The 24,913-nt window shown below is 34.9% G+C and overlaps 3 protein-coding genes across 5 annotated transcripts in view; 2 read left to right on the top strand and 1 right to left on the bottom strand.

The window, feature by feature from the left end:
- Nucleotides 1-4,623: 4,623 nt before the first annotated feature.
- Nucleotides 4,624-11,347, bottom strand: LOC128215904 (synaptoporin-like). The gene is made up of 3 exons (XM_052922509.1): nucleotides 11,333-11,347; nucleotides 10,922-11,119; nucleotides 4,624-9,585 (listed from the first exon to the last, which is right to left on the bottom strand). The coding sequence occupies exons 1-3, from the start codon at nucleotides 11,345-11,347 to the stop codon at nucleotides 9,442-9,444; spliced, it is 357 nt and encodes a 118-aa protein (XP_052778469.1). The 3' UTR covers nucleotides 4,624-9,441.
- Nucleotides 11,348-13,387: 2,040 nt separating this feature from the next.
- Nucleotides 13,388-18,861, top strand: LOC128217179 (cyclin-dependent kinase 9-like). 2 transcript variants are annotated; one of them, XM_052924120.1, is made up of 4 exons: nucleotides 13,388-13,605; nucleotides 15,837-15,918; nucleotides 16,054-16,144; nucleotides 17,689-18,861. In XM_052924120.1, the coding sequence occupies exons 1-4, from the start codon at nucleotides 13,463-13,465 to the stop codon at nucleotides 18,522-18,524; spliced, it is 1,152 nt and encodes a 383-aa protein (XP_052780080.1). In that variant the 5' UTR covers nucleotides 13,388-13,462; the 3' UTR covers nucleotides 18,525-18,861. The 2 variants fall into 2 exon arrangements, with proteins under 2 accessions (XP_052780080.1, XP_052780081.1); XM_052924121.1 differs by lacking the exon at nucleotides 13,388-13,605 and adding an exon at nucleotides 13,642-13,858.
- Nucleotides 18,862-23,273: 4,412 nt separating this feature from the next.
- The window catches only part of LOC128217919 (metabotropic glutamate receptor 2-like), a 26,405-nt gene continuing 24,765 nt past the window's right edge, over nucleotides 23,274-24,913 (top strand). For both annotated transcript variants that reach the window (XM_052925378.1, XM_052925379.1), the window contains exon 1: nucleotides 23,274-23,639. The gene's annotated coding sequence lies outside the window, so the exon portion shown is untranslated. The remainder of the gene's footprint in view (nucleotides 23,640-24,913) is intronic.

Here is a 24,913-nt window from a genome sequence, read left to right as displayed (position 1 = left end):
AAAATCGATGAACTTGTGACTGAATACCTCTACGACCCACTGACTGACTAACATATACGATACATGTCAATGCACACTATTTACAGTCCTTTTATGAGTCCTATGGTAAACGGATATTCTTTAAAAGGCATATGGCGTCGACAAAATAAGTGATGGCATTGACGATGCCTCTGTTCAAACTGTCGAATTTATACGGCATTCAACTATGCGTTATTTTAGCATTGTAGATTATCCCAAAGAAACTTCGCAGGTAATAAGTGTGATTGGAATAATCTGTGTAAGAGACGTTTGGTTAGTGCGCGTATAATCGTAAAGTCTTTTGGGTCGAACAAATGTGTTCATACGCCGATGAACCGCATTACCAAAAACATGCAACCATCAAATATGTGTTTGGTTAAAAATTAAACAACATTACAGGGATATTTTTAGTGCTGGACAGTATTTAATATCTTCCATATATTCTAAGATATGCTTCAGTGATTCCAATCAGTCTATTGGCCAGTTTTGTTTTAGTCCCAGGTATCAAAACACTCTGATTCTAATTTTGATATTCGGTTAGATCTAAGTTGGTTATTGTGTACGGACCATGGATTTCTCACACACATAATTACATATATTCCTATATTTTCCAACCATGGTAAAAGTACTTCATATAATTTACTTTCTTTTCTAGCCAGTTGTAAAGTTCATTTAACTAATCTAATCATAGCCAAAATTACTTCACATGGTTTACATTCTTCCTACATGTAACTATGTCAAACGTATGTTACATTGTGAACCTAACTTAATTTCTTTTCTGTATATAGTTCATAGAGTACCATGGTAATACTTTACCCTCTATAATAACCATGGTAATCGTTTATTCTCTTTACTAATCATGGCAATATTTACTCACTTTATTAACCATTAGTTTACTCTCTTAACTGACCATGGTAATAGTTTATTCTCTTAACTTACCATGATAATAGTTTTCTCTCTTTAATAACCATGGTAATAATTTACTCTCTTTACTGACCATGGTAATAGTTCACAGTCTTCAAAAACCATGGTAATAGTTTATTCTCTTAACTTACCATGATAATAGTCTTCTCTCTTTAATAACCATGGTAATAGTTTACTCTCTTTACTAACGATGGTAATAGTTTAATCTCTAAACTAACAATGGTAATTGTTTCCTCCCTTTAATAACCATGGTAATAAGTTACTCTCTTTACTAACCATGGTAATAGTTTATTCTCTTAACTTACCATGGTAATAGTTAATTCTCTTAACTTACCATGGTTATAGTTTATTCTCTTAACTTACCATGGTAATAGTTTATTCTCTTAACTTACCATGGTAATAGTTTATTCTCTTAACTTACCATGGTTATAGTTTATTCTCTTAACTTACCATGGTAATAGTTTATTCTCTTAACTTACCATGGTAATAGTTAATTCTCTTAACTTACCATGGTTATAGTTTATTCTCTTAACTTACCATGGTAATAGTTTATTCTCTTAACTTACCATGATAATAGTTAATTCTCTTAACTTACCATGGTTATAGTTTATTCTCTTAACTTACCATGGTAATAGTTTATTCTCTTAACTTACCATGGTAATAGTTTATTCTCTTAACTTACCATGGTTATAGTTTATTCTCTTAACTTACCATGGTAATAGTTTACTCTCTTTACTAACCATGGTTATAGTTTATTCTCTTAACTAACCATGGTAATAGTTAATTCTCTTAACTTACCATGGTTATAGTTTACTCTCTTTAATAACCATGGTTATAGTTTATTCTCTTAACTTACCATGGTTATAGTTTATTCTCTTAACTTACCATGGTAATAGTTTATTCTCTTAACTTACCATGGTAATAGTTAATTCTCTTAATTTACCATGGTTATAGTTTATTCTCTTAACTTACCATGGTAATAGTTTATTCTCTTAACTTACCATGGTAATAGTTAATTCTCTTAACTTACCATGGTTATAGTTTATTCTCTTAACTTACCATGGTAATAGTTTATTCTCTTAACTTACCATGATAATAGTTAATTCTCTTAACTTACCATGGTTATAGTTTATTCTCTTAACTTACCATGGTAATAGTTAATTCTCTTAACTTACCATGGTAATAGTTAATTCTCTTAACTTACCATGGTAATAGTTTATTCTCTTAACTTACCATGGTAATAGTTTATTCTCTTAACTTACCATGGTTATAGTTTATTCTCTTAACTTACCATGGTAATAGTTTACTCTCTTTACTAACCATGGTTATAGTTTATTCTCTTAACTTACCATGGTAATAGTTAATTCTCTTAACTTACCATGGTTATAGTTTACTCTCTTTAATAACCATGGTTATAGTTTATTCTCTTAACTTACCATGGTTATAGTTTACTCTCTTTACTAACCATGGTTATAGTTTATTCTCTTAACTTACCATGGTAATAGTTTATTCTCTTAACTTACCATGGTAATAGTTAATTCTCTTAACTTACCATGGTAATACTTAATTCTCTTAACTTACCATGGTTATAGTTTACTCTCTTTAATAACCATGGTAATAGTTTACTCTCTTTACTGACCATGGTAATAGTTCACTCTCTGTACTGACCATGGTAATAGTTCACTCTCTTCAATAACCATGGTAATAGTTTATTCTCTTAACTTACCATGGTAATAGTTTACTCTCTTTACTAACCATGGTTGCTCATTTTTAAATTGTTGCCAGCTCATATATTGATACCTGCTTATTGTTATGTTGTTGCCTGCTTATAGTCATATTGTTGCCTGCTTATAGTCAAATTGTTGCCTGCTTATAGCTGTATTGTTGCCTGCTTATTGTTAAATTGGTGCATGCTCCAAGTTACATTCTTAAAGTCATAGTGTTGCCTGCTTATAGTTACATTAATGCCATATTGTTGCCTTCTTATAGTCAAATTGTTGCCTGCTTATAGTTATATTGGTGCATGCTCCAAGTTACATTTTTGTATTCTTATAGTCATATTGTTGCCTGCTTATAGCTGTATTGTTGCCTGCTTATAGTCATAGTGTTGCCTGCTTATAGTTACGTTGATGCCATATTGTTGCCTTCTTATAGTCATATTGTTGCCTGCTTATAGTTATGTCGATGCCATATTGTTGCCTTCTTATAGTCATATTGTTGCCTGCTTATAGTTATGTCGATGCCATATTGTTGCCTTCTTATAGTCATATTGTTGCCTGCTTATAGCTGTATTGTTGCCTGCTTATAGTCATAGTGTTGCCTGCTTATAGTTATGTTGTTGCCATATTGTTGCCTTCTTATAGTCATATTGTTGCCTTCTTATAGTCATATTGTTGCCTGCTTATAGCTGTATTGTTGCCTGCTTATAGTCATAGTGTTGCCTGCTTATAGTTATGTTGTTGCCATATTGTTGCCTTCTTATAGTCATATTGTTGCCTTCTTATAGTCATATTGTTGCCTGCTTATAGTCATAGTGTTGCCTGCTTATAGTTATGTTGATGCCATATTGTTGCCTTCTTATAGCCATATTGTTGCCTGCTTATAGTTACGTTGTTGCCATATTGTTGCCTTCTTATAGTCATATTGTTGCCTGCTTATAGCTGTATTGTTGCCTGCTTATAGTCATAGTGTTGCCTGCTTATAGTTATGTTGATGCCATATTGTTGCCTTCTTATAGTCATATTGTTGCCTGCTTATAGTCATATTGTTGCCTGCTTATAGTTATGTTGATGCCATATTGTTGCCTTCTTATAGCCATATTGTTGCCTGCTTATAGTTACGTTGTTGCCATATTGTTGCCTTCTTATAGTCATATTGTTGCCTGCTTATAGCTGTATTGTTGCCTGCTTATAGTCATAGTGTTGCCTGCTTATAGTTACGTCGATGCCATATTGTTGCCTTCTTATAGTCATATTGTTGCCTGCTTATAGTTATGTTGATGCCATATTGTTGCCTTCTTATAGTCATATTGTTGCCTGCTTATAGTTATGTCGATGCCATATTGTTGCCTGCTTATAGTCATATTGTTGCCTGCTTATAGTTACGTCGATGCCATATTGTTGCCTTCTTATAGTCATATTGTTGCCTGCTTATAGTTATGTTGATGCCATATTGTTGCCTTCTTATAGTCATATTGTTGCCTGCTTATAGTTACGTTGATGCCATATTGTTGCCTTCTTATAGTTATAGTGTTGCCAGTACTTATTGTTCAAATGTGGCCTGCTTAGTCATATTGCTGCCAGTTTATTCTTAAATTGTTGCCAGCTCATAGCTATATTGTTGCCTGCTTAGTTATATTGTTGCCTTTTATTCTAAAATTGTTGCCAGCTGATAGCTATATTGTTGCCTTTTATTCTAAAATTGTTGCCAGCTGATAGCTATATTGTTGCCTGCTTAGTTCTATTGTTGCCGGTCTATTCTTAAATTGTTGCCAACTCATAGCTATATTGTTGCCTGCTTATTGTCATATTGTTGCCCTGCTTATTGTCATATTGTTGCCTGCTTTTAGTTATATTCCAATTCAATGGCGTCTGGAAGTATAACAATGTTTATCATTGGTCCCAACTGTTATGTTTTTTTTACTTAATTATCAAACCATGGGACTTCAATACAAGGCCAACATTATTTTAAACGTTTATTTGCCAGATCTGCAATATAAAATAAACAAAAACACACCCACCCTAGCATACAATATCATTCTTATAATATGAAAAATGTAACATAACTAATTATACATGTACATACATGTCTTATACTTGATTTACAACATTTTTAATAGTCTATATCTATACAATGATTTAAATATTCTATATTAGTAAGATTAATCACCCAAAATAACTACATGTTGTATGTGCATTTTTTTATAAACGGTTTAAAACCTGACATGTACAAATATGTGAATTTTGGATGCCTGCTGACCACATAATATTTTGGACACATTTGAAAGGGTTTGTAAGGTAGAGAAATAATATGGAAAAATTAAAGCAAATTTCAAAAAGAAAATTGCTAAAAAGGAAACAGTTTGATTGAAGTTGTAATGTACATTTTTAATCATTTAATTAACCTACCAATAACCTTTCAAATAATTCCAACATTATAAGGAGACACCAGGCAAACATTATCTCCAATTGCCTCATAAAACAACTAGTTTTATATATGGATACCTTAGTTTGTGTGTTCTGGTGTACTCTTCATTTTAGAGATCACACAATTCTTTAACCCCAGCCATTTTGTTTGATAACAACCTCAGATATATATGGACGGTTTACAATGTCAGAATTCTTTATGCTGCAAGTAGATCGCATAGTAATTTCAATTTAGCAGTTAACCTAATAACTTAACTCTTAGGATACTTAATGGTATATGCAATAATGCACTAACAAGGAAATCATTTTGAACTTAGTAATAAAAATTGCTCGTAAAAACACTACAATTAATTAATTTTATTATTACTATTTTTACCAATTCACCAGCATACATGATCAGACAAGGCTTGTCATATGGCGAAGATGGCCGAGGCGTTCCGATTGTATTCTTTACTTTACTAATATCCTGATTTTCCGATTGTATTCTTTACTTTACTAATATCCTGATGTTACGTAAATACAAACAAGATTAGCCAAATAGCCTACAATTGTAAATTCATGTCACCTGACCATTTTGCAATTCAAAGAGCTACATAGTTAGGAATCCTAACTAAGGATAACAATTCATTAATTGAGATTCTATCCAATTCAATTCAATGCCATCGAAAGTTGTGATTCCAAATCGATCTTGTATCCGAATATCTTCAAGACTTAGTCTAACAATTTTAGAGCACAACTTTAATGTAAAACTACAATGCTAGTTTCAAACACCGAACTTCAGAAAAATGAAAACATGACACAGCAAAACCAAAATTACACAATAGGCACACATATTCACACTCATTCTGAAAAAAGTACAAAGGTTTTCAATAATCTTGTAATCAAAAACAAATTGGATTATATTTTGCTTAATCACAGACTAACTGAAGCCAAGTGTATAAACCTGGATAATTTATCCACTTCAAAGCAATTTGATTGGTCAAAAGTTATTACTGGATACATAATGACAAGTCAATAAATAGTTTGGTCAACTTAAACCGAATCAAAGACTTAACCAATTTTATACAAATGGCTGCTGATGGGTTAATATGCTCAAACAAACTAAAGTGAAAACACACAACAGTAACACTGGAATGCAAGTTTGTGTCAAAAAAACAGGACATTAACATGAAAAAGCAATGAATATGAAAATGAGAAAACAATGAACCTTAACATGAGAAAGCAATTTATCTTAACATGAGAAAACAATGTACCTTAACATGAGGAAGCTATGTACCTTAACATGAGAAAGCATATACTTTAACATGAGAAAGCAGTGTATCATAACATGAGGAAGCTATGTACCTTAACATGAGAAAGTAATGAAGGCAAATGTATCCTAACATGAGAAAGCAGTGTACCTTAATATGAGAAAGCAGTGTACCTTAACATTAGAAGCAGTGTATTTTAACATGAGAAAGCAGTGTATCTTGATAGGTACTTGTAGGGATTACATATAAAATAAATCAGCATTAGATGTGCACAAGCATTTAACATGATTGAATTTCACTTTGTGATAAACAAAATACAAATTTATACATTGTGGAATATTACTACTGGTATATAAATCCTGAAGTAGTTAATCAATGTCATTACAGGCAAAAGCAACCATCCTTTGAAGACTTGTTTCATTGCATAGAAAAAAAGGATTTCTTTTCAATCTTTCCTTGAGGTAAGCCATCCATCATTAGGATGCAAAGATGTATTAGTGCATATGAAAGATGTATTAGTGCATTTTAGATGTGGACACTGATTAGTTTCTATGTTTGATTACTGAATACTGATCAACCATAATGTTCTTTTTGCATGGATTACATTAAAGGGAGAAAATTAAACAATATTTTACTAGGATTACACGGCAATTTCATTAATTTGTTTCTGAGATAATCTAAATTAATGCCTATACAAAAATGTCCTCTGTGAAAACTTTAAAATAAAACTTTACCAGAAGCAAGTTTTTGTATTAATGATGGATGAATTACCTTAAACAGAATTGTTCACAGATTTTATGATGGCACTTTTTTAAACTTTTGGAATAGTATTACCGGTACCAATAAATAAACCCTGAAAGAATTAATTTGTGCTATTTACAGGCAAAGCCAAATGCCATTTGAACACTTGTTTCATTGCTCACTAAAAAAACACCAATTTTTAAATCTTTAAATGTTTCTTTATAGAGAATCACATATTTTGTGATGATAATGGTTTATTTTAAAACTTTGTTGAACTCACAGATTTTGTGTTAGCAGTAATTTATTTTGAACTTTATCCAAGTTTAGTTATTTCACTTACTTTATGAACAAACAGCATCTGATAGAGGTTCATGTACTCATTTGAACAGAATATTATAAATCCAAGCCTTGTGATTGTAAAATTGATTTGATCTTGCAAAGTTTTCTTTCTCATAGCAAAAGATTTTCTAGAATCATACCTGAATGCCTTTAACGCTAGACATTGCGTAGATACATGAAAATGAAAAACAGGGATTATAAAAAAAAAAATTAAGCTAAAATACAGTTGCTTATGATTTTCACTTGGGTTTTGAACAGATGATCAAAAAGAATTGTCACCATTTTCATCGAGATTCCAAAATCTAGATAGCTTTTACATAAATTCAGTTTCAATCAGGTCATATCAAATACAAAATAGTTTCCATATGATTTATCACACATATTTACAAAACTAAGCTAAAAAATATTTTAAGAAAATTTACAATAATATTATAAACTGCCACAAATTAAACACAAACATATTTTAAATAAATGTATGTATATATTAGGCACTAGGATTGGCCAGGACAAAAAAGTTAAATAAAATGTCGCTAGATCTTAATGTTTACAGAATTCAAAAGAATCTTCCTATGATGTGTGCTGTTGTTTTTTTACGAATTTTAAAACCTTTTCTTTTATAACTACAAATGTGAATTTCCGTTCTTTATGTTTTATATCAACAAATATTAAATCATGATTTGAGGACTTTTCTTTTAGTCTAATAAACTATAAAAACTTTGATTGTCACATCTTTATTCCCCACCTATATTCTCAGAAATGTTGCACTTTTCATGCAGCTTTTTTCTCTCTGACAATCAAATTTGAAAATAATCATACCAAACTAGATAATTTTTTGGATCGCTGTACTATTCTTTTAATGTTTTTTTTTTTTTAATTAATTCAAAATTCAATAGCCATTATAAGACAATTAATATCCAAATATTCCCTGAAAAAAATGTGACTGGAATACAAATTGATGAAGGTGTAAAAAATGAAATACAAAAATGCTACATATACTTTAAACAGGGGTTCAAACAGCTGAGAATTGTCAATCCTGAAAAAAAGTGAAAGGTCTGTTCGAGTGTGAGGTATGCATGCCAAAAGCAGTTAAGACCCCTTTTGAAATTGTTTTCATTATATTAATTTCAAAATACTTCTTTTTGCTTTTTATGCAAAAGTATGAGCACAAAAAATATCTTTTTGACTGAACCAAAGTCTGATTTTAAAAGCTCAAAATCCTGATCTTAGGAATAATCCTGAACATAAGAGCCCCTGTTTTAACAACTTTACATCATCATAATTATGCTTAAACAAGTATTTTCATTACAAATTTTATGCAACTTATGCATCCCATCAAACTCTTTATTTCCTTAAATGTTTACTAATAGCCACTAACAATTACTTCAAAAACAGAATGCATCTTTATTACATACTTACCAAACATAATATCATGCCTTTTACGAAAAAATGATCATCGTATTTCACTAATAAGCCTAAAAAAAGTAAAGCAAATTTTGCTTTGGTTTTAAAAACAACAACATGTATTGAAATGTTTGGTGAACCATTGAATGATTATCTACAAAATGCAACAAGTAACGGTTAAACTGTTTGTAACATTGCAACACCGAAACAACACCAATTCTGATAAATACCAAGGCATAGATATTATGTCCAAAAACAAAAAAATAATTTCAAACAATTTGAACAATGGTCTCAATCAGACTTGTAAGCTACAAAATGTATTCTTTACTTACATTTACAATAACAGAGTAACCTTTAAGCTTTGTTTTTCAATTAGTTTAAATTTGTGGTGGCTGAAGAAAGAATTGTTAAAAATGTTTTTTCTTCTTATAACAGTTTGCAAAGTGTATTCAACAAAACTTAAGCAAGTTTATGGGATATTTCAATAACAAAAAACATTTCACAAAAAATATCAATATAGATTTACAGGTTACAATCCACTACACTCAGGTTACCCTCAACTAAGCATGTTGGAGGCTACACTCTACTATTTTTTATTCTAGACAGAGGTTGGTAACACTGCACTATATTCTCTGCTGGTCGGTCGGGCCAGAGGTTGCACCAGAAAACTCTGGAGGCTTGGACTGGTTCACCTTATGCCAGGGGGTTTCCTTGAACAGGAACCACATGTTACCAGCCCAGACAACCATGTTCAGGAAGCCAAATATCTAAAAATAGAATATAAAGCTGTAAAGGGGCACAATAAGCAATGATGTGAAACATATATCTTGGTGCTAATTTAAATGGGAATTTTGTGAGTATGAAGCTATTAATTAAGAAAAACACATTTATGAAGCCTTATGTATTTTAACTGTACACAAATCATTGCTTTTTCATTGTTTTGATCATGAAATATAAATGAGTTAAACATATGATAATAATGCATTAAAATAAAAAAAATAGAAAATTGCATCAACCTATATAATGCCTCTTTCAATAGAAGATTAGATTTCTTCAAGCTCAAAAAACAGGAGCAACTCTTATCACTTGTGCCTTTTTACCCTCAGTAGATCAGGAGAAATTATTCCACAATTATTTTTGCCGAAGTGCTCAGACTTACTACACATTATATGCATTGTTAAATGTTGAACAAGTTTCATGTCAATATTTTTAAAGTTTTTTTTATATATGACAAACTAAAATTAAAAAACTTATTGCATGAGTAAAGAACCAATGCCAAGGCTGTTGTCATGGATGTTAACCGGGGCTTCTAAAGATCAACAATTTGCCGGTCTGGACAAATTCGACCAAGCCGGTCTGAAATAGATTTATTTCTTTATTTTTCCTGTCCAAAAGTCAGGAAAAATTCTAATACAGAAACCTGGCTTGTCACATGATAACCATCAGATGAACGCGACCAGCTGCTTTGTTTTGCTACGATGAACACTCGATACCTCCTTATTGGCAGACGCTTGTAATCAGTCAAAACACATGGTACTTCATAGGAGTCACATTTTTCTGACTATTTAAATATTATGGATATTGTTTGCCTTTTCATTTTTTCCTTTGTCCGAAATAAAACTTCCTTTTTTCTTACGATCAGGCTTTGCATATATACACACTAAATGGCAGGTTTCATTACACAATTAATTTATCATTACATTAATTTATCCGCAATTATCAATGGTTATTTATTTCGCTTAATATAAGTCCCATCAACTGCAATCGAAACTAACACCTGCGCGAGTTTAACCTATTTACACATGTATTAAAATGTGTCGTATATGTTGGCTGCAGATCAAATGTTACACTGTCAGATATCAGAGCCCGAGCAGTGTCAATATTAAAGGCGCATGGTAAATTGGTAATGTATTGCGACACCAATACTTTTTACTACTTTCAATGCAATAAATGTCCAGCAGAAGACTTGTATAAAAATATACATCAGCCTAAAAATGGATAGCCTTCAGTCCAAACTTCTTATAAATCCCAATTTTAATCAATAATTATCTCAGTATTCCTAATAAAATCATATCCTTGTCAATTCAGAATAAAGGTTCTTACAATGGAGACGTTCAGGCTCGCGAAGTTGGCATTCCTGGTCTGCACGCAGGTGTTTCCATTACTACAGACACTCTTGATATGTGTGAAATAGCCAGACTCCTCGAGGTTGGTGTAGTACTTCAGATCCGTCACACCCTGGGCCCATGCTGAGGATCCGATAAGCCACAGGGCTACAATCACACCAGATATGATGAAGTCCTGGAATTAAGAATAAAAAGTTTATTTGCATAGATAACTATCTTTATTATTAATACCTGTATAAGGCCCTTTCAACATTATGTATTAGTATAAATAGTGGAAATGGTGGCCTTTTGATTAGGGAAAAGTAATGTAAAAAGTTGCTTTGCAAAAAAGGGGAAAATACAACATGATTCATTTAATGTTCCACTTGTTTTGAAACCTTTTATTTACCAACTGTATCAACATATTCATGAATGTCACTAAAGTGCTACATTTACTAAATGGTAAGAGGTCAATGACCCTTATTTTTTTTTAAAGGAGTTTTTCTAATTGGGTAGGGGAAAATTATATACATTTCAGGAATGGGGTCAAATATCAGCCCCAAAAAGGGCTGAATAGAAACACTGTGAATGTCATTGTTGTAAACTCTCAAATTGTTAACTGCTGTGGAGGTTTAATGGCTACACTGTGGTCTGCTGTATTTCTAACAAGACTTGTTAGACTGAGACAACTGTTTCAGTTGTACTGGTTTATATTTTTATGCCCCCACAAAGTGGCGGCATATAGGGTTGCCCTTGTCCGTACGTACGTACGTACGTCTGTCTGTCTGTCTGTCTGTCTGTCTGTACGTACGTACGTCCCGAAGATTGTTTCCGATCTAATTCTTGAAAACCGTTTGTCCAATCCTCACTAAACTTTAAACACATGTTTGTGACCATAATATCTTGATCAAGTTCGATAGTCATGGAAATCGCTTTAGTCATTTAGGAGTTACGGCCCTTTTTTGCCAAAAATACTTCAAAAATATGTTTCCGATCTAATTCTTGAAAACCGTTTGTCCAATCCTCACCAAACTTTAAACACATGTTTGTGACCATAATATCTTGATCAAGTTCGATAGTCATGGAAATCGCTTTAGTCATTTAGGAGTTACGGTCCTTTTTTGCCAAAAATACTTCAAAAATATATGTTTCTAATCTAATTCTTGAAAAGTATGTGTCCAATCCTCACCAAACTTTACATACATGATTGTGACCATAATATCTTGATCAAGTTCGATAGCCATGGAAATCGCTTTAATCATTTAGGAGTTAGGGCCCTTTATTTCCCAACAATACTTAACAAAATGTGTGAATAGATGCACAATACAGACCAAAGACTGATACAAGTCAGCAGTTTCATTAGAAAATAATATTATTATTAAAGCCACACCAGAAATGATTGACAACATGAAAGAAATTCATTTAGGAATGGAACAAACAGTCTCAATGGGCTTTTATGACCAAACTGTCTCACTTTGTACTTCAGTTTGGATACCATTTTCTAATATATTATCTTGAAGTACTTACAAATTACAGCATGTTGGCAAACACCAAGTACAGCTTGGCCTCTGGTGGGCAGCTTGGTGGTGGGGGGGGGGGGGGGGGGGGGTCTTCAACAGACAGTTCCTCCTGGGTCTGCTTCCTATGTTAAAAAAATCCCTCCATTTATACTTTGGAATTGAAAGTGAGGCTTTCATTCATTAGTTACCATCATTTGGAACTATTTCCAAACATTAAATTGAAAGTGAAAGTAGTTTTTTTTAAAAATGTCAAAAATATATAAGAAAATTATATATTATTAATTTATATTATGTAATATAAGATTTTCACATTTCATACTCAAACACCAATATTCTATGGCTAAGCACTGTCAACTGGCCAAATTTCAACCAGATAGCTGTATAAATTAAGAATTTATAACAATTTAAAATAGGCCACCCCTCCAAAAGCTTCCTCTATATCAGGCGTGAGACCACAGTTATTTTTACTATATGTTTCATATAGACACTAACCTGGCTTTTGACTTTATACACACCCCAATTGAAAAACAAGGACATGGCATCTCTAGAACAATTCAAGACACAAAATATAATCACAAGAAAACACCATGTTAACCATTGACCCGACTGTCAAAATTGAGTTCAAATACATAACCCTTCCGCCAGGGAGTCAATCGGCTACAAACAACTAATTTTCAGACTTCCACAAGCTATGATTTTTCCAATATTTACATTGAAAACTATCAATTTCTGCAATAGAGTGTCAACTTCAGTCAAGTTCTCTGCAAAAAGAACATTTTTTGCTTCTTTTTCATTCAATTTTAATAAAATATTGATACTTGAACACAAGCACTCTTTGTTTCTGTATTCACATCCGGATCTTGGTCAACGGGGGGCAGATAACTGTGGTCTTGAGCCAAAAAGAGTTGTAAGTAACCCTGTACAATTCGGCATGTTTTTCACAAGGCTCTGACGTTTTTCACATTTCCGGTTAAAATCAATGTCGCACATTCGCAATAACCCCAAAATTCTGTTTTAAAATGCACCATTCGCAGCCTCCCACATCCCATCCTGGCGGGGGACCAATTCGCCAGACAAACAGACACGAAGATCTAGATTTTCCTTTTTGTCCAGATTCTGGAAAATATGAGAAACTGGCTAAAATTGGTCAGGGAACCTTTGGGTAGCCTCAATTTCTACTTTCGTTTAAAGCATAATCACTTTCCAGTGTTAACTTATTAACCTACAGTCATTTAGTTGTGTCTGTTGACGACGGAAGGGAGTAAAATCCGAAAACAAATCAGATATTATTGGAGGAAAAAACAATTTAATTTTTATTTGTAAATCAATTTGACTTCCAAACCCAAACTAGACATCAGAACTTTACTGGCAATAGGTAAAATCTACCACTTGAAGCCACCATACACCTCTCCCAGGTATTCGAGAAAAACTAACACTTATGAAAACAAATTGGGCTTAAAATTTAATTTAAAACCCCTCATAATTCTATCAACCATACTATCTGTAATCTGTACTAGTGCACCAGTCAATTGTAACCATGGCCCACCAAGTCCCCGCTATTCCCCGGACCTAGGGTACCCGTGGATACAATTGACTGGTGCATAAAGACTGGCATCCTATTAATCACCAGGGCTTACATAAAGAATTTGAACTTCCTGTCCATCAATATTGGAAGATTTTTACACAAATGCTGAAGTTTAAGACTTGAATAGAATATTTTTCCCACTATTTTTCAACTAGTATGTTAAAAATCAAATACTTTGCAACTATAACTTGCCAAATTCCCAGATATAGATTAAACTAATTGATTTTACTTCAAGACTGATTGAAATTGTGACCATAAAAGTAATATTGACACAAAGTTTTTGACATTTGAACTTCCAAGCCTTTTCTCCAATTTTTTGGAACTTCCAAGAAATCAATTTTGATAGTTTTAAAGCATTTCTAGGGAGTAATATACATGTACTTCCAAAATTCCTTTATGGGAAGCCCTGAATCACCCTTCTTTGTTAATTGGCATTTTACTAATCAGCATTATTAGTTAATCTTAAGACATAATTGTGACATATATTATAATACTTTGATCAAAACATTTTAAAAATAACATTCACAAAGTGATATTAATTATCCTCAATGTAAAACATTTTATGACATTTTGGTGCCAAAATTAACCACAATTTTGCAGTCATCTGATCTTACACTCTGCACTAGACTTGTTGGGCAGTGTGTTTGATTTTTCAGCAGCTCTACTAAATATAAGCTTTAGTTTTCACTAGCCAGACCTAATATTCCTTCTGTTTTCTCAATCAAAAACACAGACATTTGACAAGACCCTGACCCATGACATATTTAAGACGTATTTTCCGAAAATCTAAAAAAGTAAAGTAACAACCATCAGGTTTTTGTTTACATTGTATTCATCATTGTTTCTGAGGGAAAATACAAGGGAAAAAGAAATTCTACCGCTTTTGAACCCAATCTACTGTCTTAGAGACCCAAATCTACCTCTCTGACATTGCCGGAGGTTAACATGGCTGCCCAAACAGTACGAAAATCTCAAGCACCTGTTAAATATGCATTCATTTAGTGATTAATTATTTGATGTCTTAATCAATACCGACTTAGCAACACTTTCAAAGTTTCGTTGAGTATTTTCTTAAAAAAAACAATGCATTGGTTTATTTTAAAAGGTCACATGTAACAAGAGTGGGGGACAGCATCCCTTTTTTTGGTCTCTTCAGTTATGTTTACATTCTTTAAAGATATTTATGAATAAAAATCAAGCTTGCATGCTTTTCAAAACAGCATAATAATAAATAATAATATGATTTAACAGCTGAGTGGTAAATTAAGCATAATTATTAATCATAATTTCATGTACATGTATTTTCGTGAGGTCAGCTTTTGGCAGGTTATTACCTCACAAGTTTTTTATGTTTGTTTGCATTTAAGTTAAGTATCTCAAATCCTCATCTGTTTCAACATCCTAAAATTTAGGAAACTTTTTAAGAATGGTGTATTATTTTAGAAATAAGCAAGTCTTTTTTTATTGTTAAGGATTTGTGCCCTATAAAAAATGAAAGGAGATAAGCTGTTCTAAAGATGATTGATTTGGGGCAAAGAATTAGTTAAAATGTGAACCTGTACTAGGAAAGATGTTACAAGTTGTTTTTTAAAGATGGTGACTTTCTGATATATAATTATTATAAGCCAATTTTACTACCTAGAATATTATTAAAAGTATTGCCTGAGTACTATATCAAATTAATTGAATTGAAATAAATTGTTTCAATTTTTACTGTGTGCTTAATTTAGTTCTTATGTGTCTGCATATATAAGCAGCCTTTTGTTTCATAGTTTGGTTTCGAAGAATTTCATTTTCTTTGTTCACAGGGAGGTGTTCAAAGCCAGGGACAGAAAAACGAAGCAAGTGGTCGCTATGAAGAAAGTCTTGATGGAGAATGAAAAAGAAGGGGTAGGTTTATAGTGAAATAATAATAATAATAATATAGAATTTATAATCAAGTTCTTTGACTTACAAATTACACATATTAATTAAATTGACTTGTTGTGGTTATTTTTACTTCACTCCATGTTGTTTATTTTACAGTTCCCAATCACAGCCCTAAGGGAAATCAAAATCCTGCAACAACTTAAGCATGAAAATGTTGTCAACTTGATAGAGATCTGCAGAACAAAAGGTATATCAGCATGACCATATAGTTACGTTGGTAAAACAAAAGGTATATACCTGTAGGGCTTTCAATAGGGTCTGAAACTCATTGACTCTTGGGGTCCAATTTTCAAGAGTCAAAATCAGATTTGCAAGAGTCAAGATTTGGCCTGTTTCTTACATCAGAAGGCAACATTTTGCTTAGAATGATGACTTAAAACAAAGATAACTTTTCTTTTTCTTCACCATTTCAAATGAAACAAAGGGCAGTCTATGCCGCTTAGAGAGCCTCGTCTTCGTTTAATTACCAGAGTTTGAATCGGTAATTTATTTCCTCAAACACTTTAACAAACTTCTTTCCAAAATAGTGTTTTGACAGTGCTACATCAGGAGTGGTTTTGTGAAAAGATTTGTCAATCAAACTCTAGTAAAAGACTGAAGACAGGGCTACGTAAGCGGCACAGACTGCGCAGTGTTTCATTTAATATGAGGAATAAATAGTAAAGTTATCTTTCTTTATAGCCTTCATTTGCAGCAAAATATTGCCTTCCAAAGTAGCATTTATGACCCTATAAAATTTAGATTTATTTCAAATGTGATGCTAATATGTACCGTGTCCATAGCGTTTATTTGGTGCTTGCCCTGTAAATCCCTTTCTATATTTTTATTTTACATGATTTATTATATAAAAAATAAATAAAATCTTTTAATTTTACATGAGCAATTTTTAGCTCATCTGTTTTGGCAGAAATTAAAGTCTTGTTGTCATAGCTTTGTTGGCGTCAACTTTGTTGCAGGAAAAATTAAATTTAGATATTGAAATGAAACTTGATTCACATGGTGCAAGAGACAATACACACATATACAACAATCCCAATTAATCATAGTTATTGCCCAGTTATGCCACTTTATGATGCAATACTTTTAACTTTGCCAAACCATTTTAAACCATTCAAGATATTTATATGAATCTTTGTACACATGCTACCAGATCGATACAAATTGCATATGTGTGTAGCAAGGCCCATTACCCAGGTAATGAGGTATCAATAATTGTCGAGTTTTTTACTTTGATAGTTTGTAAAAGTCAAACAAAAACCTGAAATTGTCCCTAACTTAATGTGTATAGAAATTGCACGAGTAAATATGTGTAGCAAGGCCCATAAATCTTGCTTTTTAAAAAGTGTTGAGTTATGCCCTTAGTTGACTAAAACTGAAGAGTCCAAGTTAGAGCTCATCCCTCTGAGGCACACTTTAAACATTTCAATTTATCAAACATTCTTTGTTACTGATAAGTGTTAAGATGAAAGTTGCCTAACACCAATCTGTTCCACAGCTACATGTAGTTATTGCTAGTAATTATAATGAGTTCCATTTGACATGTAATTATAACAATATGTATGATCATTTAAAGTACTGTAAATGACTGATTATAAGACGCACATTTTCCCCTCAGATTTAGATGTAAAAAAATGCCTGCATCGTACAACAAATGACAAGCCTTTGACATTAGGGGGTAGTCTGAATTTTAATATAAAACATTTCATTAATTGGATTCTTTTTTCTTTTCAGCAACCCCCTACAACCGATACAAAAGCACCTTCTACCTGATCTTCGAATTTTGTGAGCATGATCTGGCTGGACTCTTGAGTAATGCTAATGTCATGTTCTCCCTCGGCGAGATAAAAAAAGTCATGCAACAACTGCTGAACGGACTGTATTACATTCACAGTAACAAAATCCTCCACAGAGACATGAAAGCCGCAAATATTTTAATAACAAAGATGGGAATTCTCAAGTTGGCGGACTTTGGACTAGCTCGAGCATTGAGTCATATTTCAAAGTATACAAACAGGGTTGTCACATTGTGGTATAGACCTCCAGAGTTGTTACTTGGTGAGAGGAATTATGGCCCTCCAATTGACATTTGGGGTGCAGGATGTATTATGGCAGAAATGTGGACAAGATCGCCCATTATGCAAGGGAAAACGGAACAACATCAGTTACAGTTGATTAGTCAGCTGTGCGGCTCAATTAAGCCCGAAGTTTGGCCTGGGTGTGATAAACTTGAAATGTATAACAAGCTGGAAGTTCCTGATGGACAGAAGAGGAAGGTCAAGGAAAGGTTAAAGCCTTATGTGAAAGACCAATATGCCCTTGACCTTTTGGACAAGTTGCTATGCCTTGACCCCTCAAAAAGAATTGACTCAGACTCAGCGTTAGATAGCGCATTCTTCTGGGAGGATCCCCCACCGCAGGATGTTAGCAGAATGCTTGCCCAGCACTCTACATCAATGTTTGAGTACCTGGCTCCACCCCGTCGGCCCCAGGGGGCAGGACGACCTCAGATGCCTATTCAGGTCCGCCCTAATCAGAACATGGACCAGCACTTTGAACGAGTGTTCTGAAGAACTCGAATTTGCCAAGTATTTGTGTATAATTATGTTTTGATTTTGTGAGAGTAAAATAAATAATTTAAGTTCATAAAACAGTACTGATCTATGTTAATAAGTGTGAATGCCATTGCTAGCTATTCTTGTTAAAAGTACATGTTTTATTGGAAATACCTCAAAGTAAATTTACGTTGCATGGTCACACTGTTTCCACATTATTTTCCATCATTTTTAGGAGTAAGGCTGTTTTGAACTATCTGAATCAGTGTATCAAAAGGCTTGATAACAGATGGCAAACACCACAAGTTTGTATATTTATAAGTTGCAGATGAAATTAAAGGTTGTTAGCAATTTTTTTATCTTTACTTGTACTTGTAGACACACTGATACTCATATATAATAAATCACCTTGTGCGTGGCTTTGTACCTGCCACTCTCAAATTTAGGGTTAAAGCTGGGTTTTATAAAGGACTGGGTGCTGCTGCAAAAGAGGGAAAGGGGGTTAATGAGAAAAGAGAACATGGTATCATGCGATGCAGGGCTTGAACATAATAAATTTGACAAAAAATGCTACAAATTGTAATTGAAGTAATATAAGGTTTCAATTGCCGAAAATGTCAAGGTCATCAGTTTATAATAGCATTGTACGTTTAAAAAAACAACAACACTTAAATATGTGACAGTCTTAGGCATTTCATTCTATGGAGGCAGATGTTGCCCATATTGGTCTCCATGAGGGCAGAAGGGTTCTACCAAAAAAGGGACAGGTTTGAACACCCTTCCATAACACTTTAGCCCAAACACTATCAAACTATACAATGTACATGCATGTATTTGAAAAAATAAATAAAATTCCTATTTAGTAATTTTGGGGATGTGACCCTAAACAAACAATTATTTGTAGGTTTAAGCATTAACTTACATAAAAGCAGAAGGGTGCACATATTGCTCAGAGCCTCCGTCACTCTTGGGCTAAAACCTTACCAAGCATAGACTCAAGTCTCATGGTGAGTCTCAAAAGCAAAGCTCGAGGATGTTGCATGGCTGTGCCATTCAAATTTATGTACATGCACATTTTATGATATATAATTTTTATGTGGGTTAAAATTTGGTCAGGAACATTGAATAGAAACCTATTTTTTATTTCGGATAATTCCAATCAAAGGTTTGATCTATGGTTTGATTACAAATTACTACTGTCTGAAAAAGATTGTATCCAAAACGTATACATTTGTAACTGAAACTGTAACTGCAGATCTATGGCAGATATTTTGTCAGGAGCATTTGTCAATTAATCAATGCACCGGGTTGTGCCAAGTTTCATCCAGACGTTGCCTATTGCCACAAGCAATGTAAACTGGTGCCAAATATTGCAGAATTCTGCACATGAGGTAATTAACATCACGATGAATGGCCGAACTGTCTGCACCATTGTAAGCTCTGTGGCAGTAATTCAGGGAAACTATTTGATCTGTGTGTACTGATGAGATTCTGTAATGGCTAAAGACGTTTTATTTATGAATTTCCAATGGTGGAATACTATTGCAGAGGCGTTTAAAAGCATTATCATGGCTCCTTGTTATGTGAAGGACTGGTTTTGTTTCCAGCAGGGGCCTGTTTAAGTACCGATTTTAGTCTGAAAAAGAATTTATCTTTGAGTCATTATTTGATAATCTTTAATTTTGTGAAAACTGAACTTCATACTCGTACACCAGAGTGGTGATGCTGTTCAACAGATTAGATTTATCATTACTAAACCTGAATGAGAATGATTGAACTTGAGCCTTATCAAAGTTGAAAACACAGCTCAGAAACGAAAACAAACTTCTTGTCGACTGTGATATTCCTACAGGTTTAAGATTTTTTGAAGTTATGAGTTTTATGACTTAGATCCTTTATCGAAAAGGGGCACAGGCTTTTAAGACATCAATTTACCGTATAATTACCGTGTCTGATTTCCGATGAAAACAGGTGAGGTAGTAGCAAAGCCATGGTGGAGTAGTTGTCACGTGCTGTTTAAAAACTAGTTTGGGTAATGTCAAACTTAAAATACACAAAACCTCATGAATGTGTATGCAGTGACAATGTACACATTGTAAGTAGCAGATTCCAGTACTCCGGTTGAATTTGTTATTGAGTTAAGGCCCTTGGATAGCCAGCGATGCCTTTTCCATCCGCTTACGTATTACTTAAATTGTTAGTGCACAAAGCATACAATATGCATGTGTTTCTGAGACAAATGCCAAGGTCAGCAATCAGCATAGCAGAGCCGCGGTCCCTTGTCAAACCATGGCCTGATATATTAGAATTACGCACACAAACTAACCATTATCTGTTTAAAGAATGTTTCTATTGTTTACCGGAATGATGGAACTACTTTTTCTTGATTGTATTCTAAGTCACGCTAGTTCGAAAACATATTCGTGTCGATAGTCGATTTCACGACTGTTAATTAATTGAGACTTGGAACAGAAATCCTGTACTTTTCGGACTATTATACTTGTAAACTTCAAACTTTGAAGGAAAGGGAACAGTTCTAACCTGCATTATTTTGATCCCATCTGTTGCGCCATTCGAGAGCTGCCATCAACCTGAATGGCAGCCCTATTCATACGATCTCATTTTATTGCGCCGTTCGAGATCACTGCCCTAAACCTGAATCCAAGCCCCATGCATACGATCTCATTTTATTGCGCCGTTCGAGATCACTGCCCTAAACCTGAATTCCAGCCCCATGCATACGATCTCATTTTATTGCGCCGTTCAAGACAACTGCCCTTAACCTAAAGGCTAGCCCCCATACATATGATCGCATTTAATTGCGCCATTCGAGACCATTTCCTTCCCTCAACCCGGAGGCCCAGACCCTTACATATAATCGCATTTTTGCGCCATTCGAGACCACTTCCATCAACCCGGAAGCCAGCCCCATGCATATAATCGCATTTTATTGCGCCATTCGGGACCACTTCCATCAACCCGGAAGTCCAGCCCCATGCACATAATCGCATTTTATTGCACCATTCGAGACCATTCCATTAACCCGGAAGCCAGCCCCATGCACATGATCGCATTTCATTGCGCCATTCGAGACCACTACCCTTCACCCTGAAGCCCAGCCCAATGCATACGATCTCATTTTATTGCGCCGTTAGAGATCACTGCCCTAGACCTGAATGCCAGCCCCATGCATACGATCGCATTTCATAGGGCCGTTCGAGACCACTGCCCTTCACCCTGAAGCCCAGCCACATGCATATGATCGCATTTCATTGCGCTATTCGAGACCACTTCCATCAACCCGGAAGCCAGCCCCATGCATATGATCGCATTTCATTGCGCCATTCGAGACCACTGCCCTCAACCCGGAAGGCCAGCTCCATGCATATAATCGCATTTCATTGCGCCATTCGGGACCACTGCCCTTCTCCCTGAAGCCCAGCCCAATGCATACGATCTCATTTTATTGCGCCGTTAGAGATCACTGCCCTAAACCTGAATGCCAGCCCCATGCATACGATCTCATTTTATTGCGCCGTTCGAGATAACTTCCATCAACCCGGAAGCCAGCCCCATGCATATGATCGCATTTCATTGTGCCATTCGAGACCACTTCCATCAACCCGGAAGCCAGCCCCATGCATATGATCGCATTTTATTGCACCATTCGAGACCACTGCCCTTCACCCTGAAGCCCAGCCCCATGCATATGATCGCATTTCATTGCGCCATTCATGACCACTGCCCTATAAACCCGGAAGCCAGCCCCATGCATATGATCGCATTTCATTGCGCCATTCGAGACCACTGCCCTTCACCCGGAAGCCCAGCCCCATGCATATGATCGCATTTCATTGCGCTGTTCGAGACCACTTCCATCAACCCGGAAGCCAGCCCCATGCATATGATCGCATTTCATTGTGCCATTCGAGACCACTTCCCTCAACCCGGAAGGCCAACCCCATGCATGTAATCGCATTTCTTTGCCCCATTCGGGACCACTGCCCTCCACCCGGAGGCCCAGCCCCATGCATATGATCGCATTTCATTGCGCATTTCGAGACTACTTCCCTCAATCCGGAAGGCCAGCCCCATGCATATGATCGCATTTTATTGCGCCATTCGAGACCACTGTCCTCAACCCGGAAGCCCAGCCCCATGCATATTATTGCGCCATTGATTGTAAGGACCACTGCCCTCAATCTCATATCACTGCGCCCAGTGCCTAATCAAACCATATTCGAAACAATATTTGGCGTTACATACTTTCAAGAGTTATGTTTCTTAAAATGTTCATAGCATTTCAAATGAGCGATTACACATGGATTACATGTATGTACACAAAAGGTTTTTTTGGCACAACTTTCGAAAAGTTGAAACGGTTGCTTTCTTTGACGAAAGCTAGTGCATGGTTTTAAACTGTTCACCAGTGTTTTCCCTCAGTGGTCGATTGTTAGAGGATTTTGTTAAAATTACCAACCTTGTTGACGTCATAGTTGTTAACTTGTACAGCTCAGGGAGTTCCGTGGACCCACTCGTGATCTGCAGTCTTTCGATCACGATTTGAGACGACTGTTTCAGCCGTGCTTGTTTTATTTAGATATATGGGTACATGATAAACCAGTTCAATTTAAAAAGTTAACAATGATGCCGTTAACAACGTTGTTAACTTTAACATAGTCTAAGAAATCAATGCTAAAGGTGTTAACAATGTTGAATAGTTTACATACTTCATAATTTTGACGCAGCAAAATACATGTACAACTTCATGTACTTTCTCTAAATACAGTAAAGCTTTTAGGATAACAATCGAATAGTGAACGGCTCCGTTATTTTCAAAAACCAGTCACCCGTGACGGAGAGGACATACTAGTTGTACAATGTCTTGTACATGACCGGAGAGTTATCCACACAAAATCCGACGACCCGCTGCGTTCTTCTTTTCACATTGAAATTACCACATAGTTGATAGGTATAAGATGTGTGCAAATTGGTATATACTGGAATATAGGTGCTAATTTTCGTCGACGAGTTGTCGGTTATTATTCAGGCTGTAAATAAATTGGTTTTCTTTCGATCCAAAGCCGGAGTTATTTGGAAGTAGATTCATCAACACAGATTGGATTTAAGGTAAGTCGTTAAACTGTTAAAAGTTAAAATACAGAATTTTAATTCTGTCATGTTTGCTTTTCAGATTAGCATTTCATGTCGATTAGGATTATGTATGAATAAGTGAAAGTATACTGCTATTGCCACTCTGTATATAATATATTCGCTTCAGTGACTGCTGTAAAACCGGTATAACATTTCTTTTCAAATATTTTCAATGCATAATTTTACATTCTATACAATTTTATTATGAGTTATTTTGCGGTTATACTATAAATATCTAGCTATCTGATTACGTACGGAAGAATTCAATTTCTTTATCATTCGCCCTTTCATTACAAAATATTTAAAATAGTTCTAATTGCGAAATTGTTTTTCTCTGAAGTTCAGAATGTGTTGGTGGTTTTCTACGATGTTCCATATCAACACAAACTATCACGTTTTTTTTATCTGTTTGCATGAAATTGCATGCATTTAAACAGAAATATGATTTTATTTTACATGTAAAATTGTATTTACTGGTAAATCTCTTTTATCATTGACCCCGTGCCCCCCCCCCCCAATCCCCTGACACCCCTCCCCTCTCCTCACCAAAACCAAACTGTATAATCATTTTTATGGTATTCACGTGCAATGTTAATAAAACCGAAACCAAACTTCTTACCGATTGAAGGGTATGTACATGTATGCACATTACATCCTCGTCGGTGTATTCGTAAAAAGAAATATCAAAAGACCTCTATATAATCTTAAATAGTGTATACACCCATTCGCCCCTATTCCCTGTCATGAAAGTCAAGTCAAGATTTCAACCCACTACCCCCTGCCTGTTTGACCCGTACCCCTATGCTCCCCTACCGTGTCGTGAAAGACAAGTCAAGATTTCAACCCAATAACTCCTGCCTGTTTGACCCGTACCCCTATGCTCCCCTACCGTGTCGTGAAAGACAAGTCAAGATTTCAACCCAATAACCCCTGCCTGTCTGACCCATACCCATATGCCCCCATTCCTGTGTCTTGAAAGTCAAGACGATTTCAACCCCGATACCCCCTTCCTGTCTGACCCATACCCCTATGCCCCCTTCCCGTGTCGTGAGAGTTAGGTCATTAATTAAACCCCAGTACCCCCTGCCTGTCCGACCAATACCCCTATGCCCCAACCCAATGTCATGAAAGTAAAGCCATTAAACCCCGTTACCCCCTTCCTGTCTGACCCATACCCCTATGCCCCCTTCCCATGTCGTGAGAGTCAAGTCATGAATTAAACCCCAGTACCCCCTGCCTGTCCGACCAAT

Source organism: Mya arenaria, chromosome 14 (genome assembly GCF_026914265.1).
Source record: "Mya arenaria isolate MELC-2E11 chromosome 14, ASM2691426v1".
In the NCBI taxonomy this organism is placed as follows: domain Eukaryota; kingdom Metazoa; phylum Mollusca; class Bivalvia; order Myida; family Myidae; genus Mya; species Mya arenaria.
The sequence above is the reverse complement of the archived record's forward strand: the minus strand, read 5'-3'. Positions and strand labels throughout refer to the sequence as shown.